General features: G+C 66.3%; 2 protein-coding genes across 2 annotated transcripts; both read left to right on the forward strand.

Annotated features, from left to right (window-relative positions):
- Positions 1 to 32: 32 nt before the first annotated feature.
- MNEG_9519 (hypothetical protein) lies at positions 33 to 1240 on the forward strand (the record flags this gene model as incomplete). The annotated part of the gene is made up of 3 exons (XM_014042008.1): positions 33 to 65; positions 544 to 627; positions 860 to 1240. 3 exons carry the CDS (start codon positions 33 to 35, stop codon positions 1238 to 1240), a joined length of 498 nt encoding a protein of 165 aa, XP_013897462.1.
- A 4529-nt stretch (positions 1241 to 5769) lies between these two features.
- On the forward strand, positions 5770 to 10722 carry MNEG_9520 (hypothetical protein; the record flags this gene model as incomplete). The annotated part of the gene is made up of 9 exons (XM_014042009.1): positions 5770 to 6043; positions 6200 to 6496; positions 6714 to 6785; positions 7031 to 7213; positions 7391 to 7457; positions 7643 to 7960; positions 8727 to 9265; positions 9581 to 10272; positions 10552 to 10722. 9 exons carry the CDS (start codon positions 5770 to 5772, stop codon positions 10720 to 10722), a joined length of 2613 nt encoding a protein of 870 aa, XP_013897463.1.
- Between the last annotated feature and the right edge of the window lie 393 nt (positions 10723 to 11115).

Genomic DNA, 11115 nt, shown 5'->3' on the forward strand with positions numbered 1-11115 from the left:
ACCCCCACCCCCAGGCCCTGGTGATCAATGAGATGGAGGGCATGGAGTTTGATGCCGACGACAAGGTGTGGACAACGGGGCTGCTCGTGTGCCTGAGTGTGTGTATGCGGGATGTGGGTGTGTATGCAGGGGGTGGGAAAGGTGCTCACACGATTTGGCGGGAGCGGCGCGACGGCGGTCAAAGGAGGAGCGCTGTATGTGATTGTGTGTTTGCATGAGCTGCAGGGTATCACCAGGGTTCTAGCTTCTGCACGTTTTCCCATACAAGTGTTATGAGCGCATCCAAGAGCAGAGGCATCATTTGCAGCGGGGATAAGCGAGGTTTTGGTTAAAAAGCCCCTCTATTTGCATTTGGGAGGGTTGCTCCTTGAGGCAGATTATGCTCACTGTTGTGGCACTGATTCACACACACATTTGCACGTGCGCACACACGCGCACGCACGCATGCACGCACGCGCGCGCGCACGCGCACACACACACTCTTCTAAGCACTCATTTACTCACGCACATAATTGCACACGCACACAACCCGCTGCCATGCAGGCCAAGGGCATGCGCACTGGCGCTGATGTGCTGCACTGGACCGGCTTCGACAAGACCACCATAGGCAGCAGCACCAAGGCGCAGGTGCCCGCCCCGCCCTCACACACGCCCCAGGGTGGTGCTGCCCCGGTCAAATATCACCCTGTGCTGGCGGCCAGTGTCTTCCTGTTGCTGTCGGGCTTGCAGCGTGTGGGCGTGCACGCCCTTGATTAGACCCGCGCACACTGCAACTGCAGCCGCTGCAGTCGCACCTGTTGGGCCCTTGCGCCGCGTTCGCCCTATCTCCTGTCCCTCAAACCCCAATGAACCCTGACAGGCGCGCATCCTGCTGGCGCACTACTGGCTCGCCCTCAACCTGCTGCGCGCCAACAAGGCGCGCTACGCGCAGCTCGCGGCCCCAGCGCCAGCGGCCGCCGCGCCGACGGCAGCAGCGGCGCCCGCGGCGGCGGCAGCAGCAGTGCCCGCGGCGGCGGCAGCGGTGGCGCCTGCTGCGGCGGAGGCAGCCGCAGCGCCTGCGGCGGTGGAGCAGCGCGCGGAGGCGCCGGCGCCCGAGCCGGAAGCGCCGGCCGAGGCGGCGCCGGCTGCGGCGGAGGGCGAGGCCCGGGCGGGGCCAGGGGATGAGGCGGGGGATGACGCTGCCGAGGGGCCGGTTGCGGAGCAGGAGCAGCAGGAGGAGAATGTGGTGGTGCCCGCGTGAGGGCTGGGCACTTTGGTGTGGCCTGTATGATTTTTGACCAGGTCTAGGATTTGGGAGATGATTGTGGCCCGCAGGAGGTAGCGACGGAGGCAGGGCAAGTTTTGTTTAGGTCCTGGTCCTGTGGGTTTGCTTTTAAGCATCTGGGTAACATTCAGGTAGCTTCGAGCAATTGCAGAAACCTCCAGCCGGGCAGGCACGGCAAATGGCGGTGGCACGGCTTTCCCGTCACCGGTACTTCACATTGGGTGCTGCATATTTGCTGCACCTGCCGCCGTCGAAACCAACGACCCATTGCGCCGCAGCCATTGCTGCTGCATATTCATGCAGCCATGTTTGTCATTTGCTGACAGCTGGCGATGCCTAGTGGCGGCAAGATCCCACAGGCGCCAAGGGCTTTCGCTACGAAGCACTGGTGCACCGGTATTGCTTCAGGCCTATCTGTCTTTCTACTGTTCGCGGTCGTATCTCATGCCAGCCGCTGCAGAGGCAGTCGCCTGATGAGTGGCTTGTCATCAGGCATGCACGTGATGTACTGCGTTACACAATCGGGTGCGCATCACCAACGCGCAAATGACAGGTGCACCCGTGCCAACTCGACAGACTTGTGCCAGCACACGTGCGCGAAGACGGCACAAACCGCACACGCAACTTAGCACGAATTGCATACGTATACAGTTTGTGATCACAATTGCAGGCCTCCAGTCAATACCTTAAGTCTCACGTGCGGCTGCAGTCCCCTGCTTGCTCCAGCGCCGCCCTGAGCGCCCTGTTGGCGGCACTGTCGGGGTCCACCAGCTGCAGCAGCGCCTCTCCGAGCGCCGCAGGCACGGGCACCCTCACGGCGCCGCCCGCCAGCTGCACACGCCATGCCGAAGCCAGCCACTGAGGCTCGGGCTGCACCGCCTCTGCGGCCGCGCCCGCACCTGGTGGGCAAACCTCTTCGACGCGTGTGGGCGCAGAGCAGCAATATGCTGCCATGGCTGCAAGGCAAAGGAGCATCATGTGGGCGAGCTGCAGCAGCGCGGCGCGCCGAGTAGCATCCTGCGGCTGCACGGCGCCTGCCCACTGCTTCTTCCGCCGCCTCCCCGCCCCACAAGCCTGCGCCCGCTGGGCCCCGTCCTCCCCTCCCCCAACCAGTGACGCCGCCGAGAGCACGACTGTTGGGAAGCCGCCGTCTGCCGGGAAGTCGAGGTCGAAGCCGGGGGCCTACCCGCCCATGACCAGGGACGAGGCGGAGAAGCGCTGCACAGGGCCCCAGGCCTCTAGGGGCGGCGCAAGCTGCATCAGCGCCCGCGCGTCCGCCTCGGAGTCTACTGTCTGGAGCGGGAGGCTGGCATTTGGTGCAAACCCCGCCGCCGCCGCCTCGAGAACGTGGCCGCCGTTGCCCCTGAGCCTGCGATTGAACGTCCCACCGCCCACTGGCGTCCTGCCGCCGCCGCGCATGACGGGGGCCACCAGCGCCGCGCTAGGGCCCATTCACTCAATCCCGCAGGCAGCGGCGCTGCCGGGCCTGCTCAGGTACGACAGGAATTCTAGGGCATCGCCTGGGGGCGGCGGATCGAGGTCAAGCTGAGGGCCTTCTGCCACGTCAGCCAGGCCAGGAAGGCGCCGTAAGCCAGGCACGCCGACATAGATGCGCGCGCCCCCTGCGGGGTCCACAGCTTCGTCGGCGCCTGCCTCACGCCGCAGCCGAACGTTCCCACACGCGAGCTGCGCAAGCCGTGCCTCGCCCTCTTGGCGGCCGTTGCTGCTGCCGGCAGCAGTGCCGGCAGGCAGGGCTGTGAAGAGGGCATCTCGAGGCACGTCTTCGCTCTCGATGTTGGCGACTGCGTTGCCGGGCGTGAGAGGCAGCTCGCCGTCCTCGTCAGCAGCAGGCATCAGCTCCTCCATTTGGTCCAGTCTGAGGAGAGGGGGGATGGGCGTGAACAGCTCTCGTTGCTCGTTGGGCCGGTCGCAGTTGTCATCCTCCCACTCCTCCTTAACGGCCGCCGATGGCTGCAGTGCAATGCCGCTGGCTTGGTAACCGCCGTAGCTGCGAGTGGCTTCGCTCGTGCTGCGTGGAGAGCCCTGCAACGGGGTGTTGCCGCTGTCTTTGGCGTGTAGAAGCAAGGCCCTGGGCAAGAGGTGACAACGGAGGTGACAGGAGCGAGGGTGGGGCTTGGCCAGGCTATGTGGGGTAAGGTTTTGCATTCACGTGCACGCAGGGGTTGATGTGAGTCGAGGAAGACAGGTGCAGTGTTAGTGGGCGCTGGAATTGCAAGGCACTCGTAAGAGTTTTTGCTGGCTAGCTGTGGCTGGCTGGCTGCTGGCTGGCTGGCTGCCATGTGCCTGCAGTGCCGGGCAAGCCTTGCAGGCCAGACTGCTGCTCACTTGCGATCAGGGTTCAGAAAGTGCTCCAGCCGCCACCTGCGCTTCCACTTGAGGGCGCCCGTCACGACACGCACGCGCGCTGCGTCGGGGCCGTTCATGACGATTTTCTGGGTGGCAAGCATGCGCCGGCGCGACAGATGCGCGGATCGCATGCATGTGAGCCGAGTTCCTGGCTTTGCACCAAGCCGACTGCACGCCGGTGCATCTCAGCAAATCCGATATATCTTCCTCGAGCCCGTTCGCTGCAAGCGGGGATGCAGCGGCTGCAATTTCAGTCCCTTTTGACGGCGACCCCCCTACTGGGCTCGGCGCGTCAAACGGCAGACGTGCGGTGCGATGTGCAGTGCGCGCCAGTGCGCGCCGACATGGACCTGCACGTGGGGGCTGCTGCGGACTGCTCACCTGTGTCGGATCGCTTTCTACAGGTAATAGGAGATTGAAACGCTCATATGCAACGCGTTATCAGCCGTTGCAGCTGCACTGATTGCACAGAAGACAGGGGCCTTTGCCCTGCAGGTCCGCAGGCCCTTCAATAGTATAGTTCAGACAACGACCTCAGAGGTAATGTGACCTGCTTGGACCAAATTTCCAGTGCTTGCCACGCCGGAGGGTACCAACACCGACATGAGCGCCCTGGCGTTTCCACTGCCCTGAAAGACCCGCAAGTCGTCACAATCAAGAAATAATTATATATGTATCTTCATAACAAACCTCGACTCCTTTAGCACCTTGATCGGGGACATTGTTTCTTGACATGTCAAAACTCTCGCCCCTGTTGTCCGCCCAGTAAATCGTCCATAACACGGGCTGCGGGCCCCCGGGTGCGCTCGGAACCCAGCCCCTGCCTTTCGCAGGCAGCCCTGCGCCCACCTGGGGCAGGGGGTGGACGGACGTCCGCGGCAGTGCCGCACCTCCAGTGCAGCGATACTGCTTCAGGGCCCCTGGAGCCGAGCGGGGGTGAAAAGGATGGCCGCAAGGCTGTCTGACCTAACGTTTGGCCGATCCCCGTAAGGCTTCCCATAAGGGGCCGCGGCACCATCATCTCTGCAGCAACCAACTAGCAGGTCAGCACAGCCAGGTGAGTGCGGGGCGCTCAGTGCAGCCGCCTCCCCGTGGCGCGCCCTGTGAGTAGGCAGGAGGGGTTTCAGCCGGTTGGCTGGAGCCCTTTGCCGGCTGAAACCAAGAGCTGCACATTTTGTTGTGTGTTGTGATGTCTCCTGGCCGGTCCTACCTTGGTGCTGCTGCTGCTGCTGCTGCTGCTGCTGCTGCTGCTGCTGCTGCTGCTGCTGCCGTTGCCGCTGCCGCCGCTGCCGCCGTCGGTGCTGCCGTTGCTGCCACGGCTGCTTTGAGACGGTGAGGTGACAGGTGCCGAAGTTTTGGCGTTTGCCCAGTGTCAACAACAGGCGCTATACATGCACGGGTCACCCAATGCTGCGTAAGCAGGACGCGCAGGCGGGTAGGGCTGCAGCAGCTCGCACCAGCGGCACACTGTCAAAGTCTCTTGCAGGGCCTGCTGCTGGGCTTTGTTCTGACCAATCTTTGCAAGCAAAGTGCATACTTATCGGCCGGTGCTTATGCACTATTAGCCAATCACCCTCCGGCTCATTCCCGGCCAGAGCCAAACAGTCGACACGCCGATGCCGTTCTTGCATTTCTCAGCAGCACAAAAATATTTGGGGGCCATCAGGGCTGCGTCGTGCCAATCAACCCAACGCACGCACAAAGAGATGACGGCCGGTGCGGGGGTGCGGGGGCACGGGATTGGGGGGTTGGGGAAGGGCGGTCGAGCGGCAGCGTCATCCCAGAGCTTGCGGTGGCTGCTGGCATTGCAGAGGAGTAGCTGCGCAATAGGGTAGACACGTGCTGACACCGCTTGCCGACTCAGTGCAGCTGTGGCAAGGCTCGGGCCACTGCATCGCACAAGGCACAGTGCCAGCGTGCCGCGGTAAACTGAGCCGATCCTGGTCCGATTTGAAATCCATGTCACAACAAAATGAGCTTTATTGAAATCCCATACTTTTTCGCCGAACGTGTGCAGTGCAAGCGAGTTTGCAAAGTCCCGCGCTATGATCGCACGTGATCTATCCGAGGTATACGATGGTAATAGGCGAGTGCCCGATACGTGAAGGCCGCTTCAATACCTTTGATATCACAGCACCATGAGCGGCGCGGTATCGACGCTTGTCACCGTCGATGCGTCCGCTGTCGGCGCCTTGCTGCGAGCGCCGGACCTCTTGGAGGGCGCGGTCGACCGCCAGCTGCTGCGCATAGTGCTGGCGGGCGCCGCATTCCTGGCAAGCGATGATGCAGCAGTATCCAACCAGGCAGCGGTTGGCGGACAGGCGAAAGACGGTGGCCATCCGGGCGTGCGCGCGCTGCTGTTCGACATGCGCACGAATGACCTGGGTCGCGCCGCCGCTGGCCCGCCGATTGGTGAGCCATCAAAATCCTTGCGCTCTGTTTATGTCCCAGCATGAGCCCTTATGCTCATCTTGAGGCCGGACTGCGGCCAAACCCACAAATGCGAGTTGACTGCCCAGCCGATACACCAGCACAAGCAGTAGCACCCCCCACGCCCGGCCGGCGCAGGGATTAGCGGCTCTCGCGCGCTGGCGCTGGCGGCGTCGGCGCCTACAGATAGCCTGTATGACATCATAGAGGACGGCGCGCCTGCGCCGGGCAGCGCGCTCGACCTGCTGACAGCCCCCACTGCTTTGAAGGTCGAGGGCCAGCAGCAGCAGCAGCAGCAGCAGCAGCAGCAGCAGCAGCAGCAGCAGCAGCAGCAGCAGCAGCAGCAGCAGTTGCCGGGCCTAATGGGGCCGCGGTCCATCAGGGTGGTTGACAGCCTAGTGCTGGATGCGGCAAAGCACCTGGCCGGCGCCGCAGGTGTGTGGCAATACTTCATTCCGTACAGGAGTTGTACTGTTTGCCCACAGAGGACCTCGATAATGGGGGCCCCGTTGTGAAGCAGCGCTGCACATGCACGACACCCATCATCCTGCAGACGGCGCACTCAGGCTTCAACATTCGCAGCGACCGCTTTTGTGTGGCACCACTTGCCCGTGTTACCTGTTGCACTGCGTTGTCCGCCTCCTCCTCGCAGGCGCGAAGCGGTTGCTGGTTGTGTCACGGCTGCCGCGGACGCCCGACGAGATTGCAGCCTTCCTGTCAGAAGGTGCGGCTGGGATGGGGCGGGCTGTCAAAGGCTGGGCTGCGCAATGTTGGGGGCAGGCTGTGATTGGAGATGGGTACCTGGGTTGTAGGTGCGTCTTTGGGGCCAGCTGTCACCGTGTGAGGGTTCAAACAAGCATGATAAGTCCCTGCAAGGTGTACATGGGCAGAATGCAGGCGCCCCTGTGAGCAGCACTACTAACAAATTCTGTTGCACTGGCCCGGCATGCCTGTGCTGCTGCGATACAGGTGTTGCGCCCCAGCACCCGAACGACCCCGAGGCTGCCGCGGCCGAGACAGCGAATGCGGCTGCGGTGCTGGCCGGCGGCGGGGCAGCAGCGCGGCAGCTGGTGCGGGAGCGGCTGGCGGGGCTCAGGCGGCTGCGCAGCATGACTCAGCAGGAGGGCATCAGCGTTTGGTGGCTCGAGCTCGGTAAGCTCGCTGCGCCGCCCATAGGTACCAATCATTTGGCGTCGCTGAGTTAAACCCCAGCATCGGTACGCATCAGACGGTCAATGTTTTGATCGTGCCACATATGAAACAGCAGCCCTCGCCCCAGCCCTCGCGCATGCTGCCCCCCACGCGTCGCACTGCGCTGCATGCATGCAGGGGAGCCGCCCACCAGCGGAGAGGCGGCGGCTCTGGCGCTGTGGCAGGAGCTCCTGCGCCTCCTGAGGTGCGCCCGCCTGCCGCGTTCTGCATCGACAACACTTCGCAGCGCACACAACTGATGAATATAGTATCCTGAGCCCCGTCTGCAGACCCGATCTCCCAGCTTTGATGCGACGCTGACAGCCCCGCACGCCCCTGCCCCCTCACACCTTCCCTCTCGCCCAAAACCATGTTCGACCAACCGCGCAGCACCGAGTGCCCCGAGCCAAGCACGCTCTTGACAGTGGACTTATCAGAAGAGCGCGCCCGCGCCGACTGGGCGCTGGAAAACCTGGGAGCGGCCCTCGCCTGCCGCCCCGACGGCGATGGCGCGGCCGCGGCGCGCGCGGCGGAGCGGCTGCGCGCGCTGCAGGCGGCGTGGCCGGCGAAGCGGCGGGTCCTGCAGGCGCTCAGGACGCAGCAGGACGCGGCGGCGCAGCGGGCCGCGCACGCGCAGGCGGAGCGGCGGCTGCGGCAGCAGAGGCGTCAGCAGCAGCAGCAGCAGCAGCAGCACGAGGAGCGCGGCAGGTTGGCAGCCAGCAGCCAGGCGCTGCAGCCGAGAGCCGCCGCCCCGCAGGCGTCGGCACCCCGCCAGGGCTGGCCGCCGCAGGCAGCGGGCCGCAGGGGGGCTCTCGGCTCGGCGGGCAAGCCTGGAGACTCTGCGGCGGGTGCGGGCGCGCCACGCGTGCCCCAGGGCGGCGCGACGGCCATCCTGAGCATGCGGGCCCGCCAGCTGGCCCGGCAGATGCAGGGTCAGGGCGGCGCCCCAGAAATAGCGGCCCTGTTCGGCCGTGGGGCCAACCCAAAACGCCGCCCGCCGCAGGAGGCGGCGGACCCCGCGGCCAAGCGCCCACGGGCTGCAGTTGGTGCGGATGGCGGGGCGGCAAAGCGCGGCGGGGGTGGGGGCGAGGCGGCGCCGCGGGTGCCACGCGCTCCGGGGTGGTCCGGCGGGGTCGACCCTGGGCTGACTGTCGAGGCGGTGCGTGCTGACGTCATCAGGTGACTGGGTGACGGCAGAGGGCGGTTGTTGATGCGGGTGGGGTTGGTCCTGGGGGCCCCCAAGGCGAGCGCTGTTGTGAGAGGTGCTGAGAATGGTCCCGGCGTATTGTGTTGACCAGCGGATGCATGGTGGGTCGGGGCCGCTGGCTGAGGATGCGGTTTGCACGTTGGGACAGTGGGGTTTGGACAAACACAGCAACGGGGTCGCCGCAGCAGCAGCAGGGCGACCCCATCACCCTCCACACCTGAGTTCACCCAACGCTCGCGCGCGCACCTGCTCTCGTCACGCCCCCAGGGCGCGCGACGCCGCCGTGGCCATGGTCGCCTGCGGCAGGGTCAGCCCGTACGACCCCCAGGGCAGAGCGGAGCTGCGCGCCGCGGCGTGCGACGCCCTCACGCACGCCGCTCGCTCTATGTCGCACGTTTCCGCGCCGCGCGTCGCGGCGGCCGCGCACCCAGAGCGCGCGGAGGCCAGCCGTGACAATGCGGCGTGGCGGCGTGGCGGCGGCGGGGACGGGCCGACGGCCGCGGCGCGGGCGTCTTTGCATCAGCCGGCGGCGTCTGACGAGCTCAGCAACGCTGTTTCGGCGCCCAGCCCGGTCAACCGGCGCGCGCCCCCTGCAGCGCCAACGGCGGCCGCCGCGCCGCCCCCGCGGCCGCCCGCGCGGCGCCACGTGCGCATGGCGCTGGCGCGGCTGCTGGGACACGAGTCGTTCCTGGGATGGGTGTCGGGGCGTGGCCCTGGGGGCGCGTTTGAGCGGCCGCTGGCGGTGCAGTGCGGGCTAAACCTGTTCGGCCTGTTTTTCTGCCTGGAGGCTCTCGCGCTCGACCCTGGTGCGGCGAGGTCCCAGGCTTTGCCATGCGTGCCGCCAGCCGAGCGCGCCTGCCGGCGCTGCGCTGACGCGGCAGTGTCTGGTCAGCCGTGCGCAGCTTGCTTGTCGGATGCTGTCACGCTCTGGGCCGCGAGAGGAGCCGCGATGAAAGATGCCCTCTCGAGGCAGGAGCCGCGATGGTCCCCTCTCTCATATTCCTCACACTTGAAATTTGAAGCTTAGCGGGACATCTCAGCGTTTCCTGACCCCTCACAAACACTCACACTTGTCGCTCGCGCCCGCCCTCCGCTGCCAATGGTGCATCTTCCCTGCCCAGGCCTGGAGCGCGCCCCCACGGCGCGCTCCCACATGACCCGTCAGGAGAAGGTGATAGCGCTCTCCTGGCTCGCCACCCTGGCTGACACCGGCCGCCCCCAGCCGCCGCCCAGGCAGCAGGGCGCCCAAGCCACCGCGCCGGAGTCGGCGGGCGTCGGCGCGGCAAGCCGGACGCGCGCGCTGGGGCCCGCTCACGTGCGGAGGCGGCTCGCGGCCCCGCGGCGCGCCGCGCCTGTGATTGCAGCAGGCGGGTCGACCGAGGCGGGCCAGGGGGATCCTGTTGCGGGAGCGAGGGCCTGGTCTGAGCGCGAGGCGGGCGCATCGCCCCCCTCGCCGCTGGTCGTGGGTGGCTGCAGCCAGGAGCAATCCGCGGTTCTGCCGCTAGCATCATCAAAGCAGCAGCAGGAGCACCAGCAGCACCAAGAGCAGCAGCAGGAGCAGCAGAAGAAGCAGCAGCAGGAGCACCACAACCAGCAGGAGCAGCAGCAGGAGCAGCAGCAGGAGCAGCAGCAGGAGCAGCAGCAGGAGCAGCAGCAGCAGCAGCAGCAGCCTCTCTGCCTGATTGGCCCGGGATCCTATCCAGGGTACCGCGAGTTTTTCCTGTCAGAGGTGGAGCCGCTGTTCCCAGACAAGCAGCGGCCGGCGGCACTGGGGCCGGTCATGGGCCTGCTGGCCATGCACTGCAGGGGCGAGGTGCGCGGCGCGGCCCTGGCTCAGGGGCAGGGTGCAGGGTCAAGAGGCCGCCAGCAGCACGCGCACGGACGGGCTCCCCTGCACGGGCGCGTTGACCCAGGTCAACCTTGGAGGGCGCCTGCTCGAGAGGGCGCCGCGAGGCGGCGTTTTGTTTGTGCGTCGCCGCGTATGCACGGCAGCAGGCGGTGCTGACCGCGTCCTTTCTCGAAAGCGCGGCGCTGAATCGATCAGGCGGCGCTTTGCTGAAATTTGAAACCCCCTCCTGATTTCTCGCCTCAGGTCCACGACACCGGCTTCCAGTTTGACTTCTCAGATGACTACGAGACCGACGCCAGCGGCAGCGACGACGGCGGCGGCGCCGGCGCTCGGCGGGCGCCCGGCTCGCTCGCAGGGGCTGCGGCGGCGGCGGCGGCGGACTGCGGCATTGGGCTGGCGGGGCTCGATAGGTGAGGGAGGGGGCGGGCGCTGCGGTGCAGTGCGGCCCCTGCGGTGGGGTTGAGCAGACCCACTCTCAGGATAAGCAGCCAGGCCACGCTTGCCATATCCAGCATGCATGTCTTGGTGTGCTGGGCGTGCGCAGGCGGCGATGCGCGTGCATGCGCGTCGACATGCCCACGCGCTCTGCCAGGTCGCACGCCGCCTCTGTTCCTCATTGGCCCTCCCCTCTCCTCCCCCCCTGCCGCCCAGCCTCGGGCGCAGGCCGTCTGTGATCCGTCTGGGGGAATCCAACAGCGGCCCCTCCCGCAGTGCCAGCAGCGCCGGCAACGCCCGCCGCGGCCGCGCCGCCGGCGCGGGTGGAAGCGCGGGCGGCGGCGCCCTCGCCGCCCCTGCGCAGGCGGGGGG

Source organism: Monoraphidium neglectum, assembly GCF_000611645.1.
Source record: "Monoraphidium neglectum strain SAG 48.87 unplaced genomic scaffold scaffold01965, whole genome shotgun sequence".
Taxonomy (NCBI): domain Eukaryota; kingdom Viridiplantae; phylum Chlorophyta; class Chlorophyceae; order Sphaeropleales; family Selenastraceae; genus Monoraphidium; species Monoraphidium neglectum.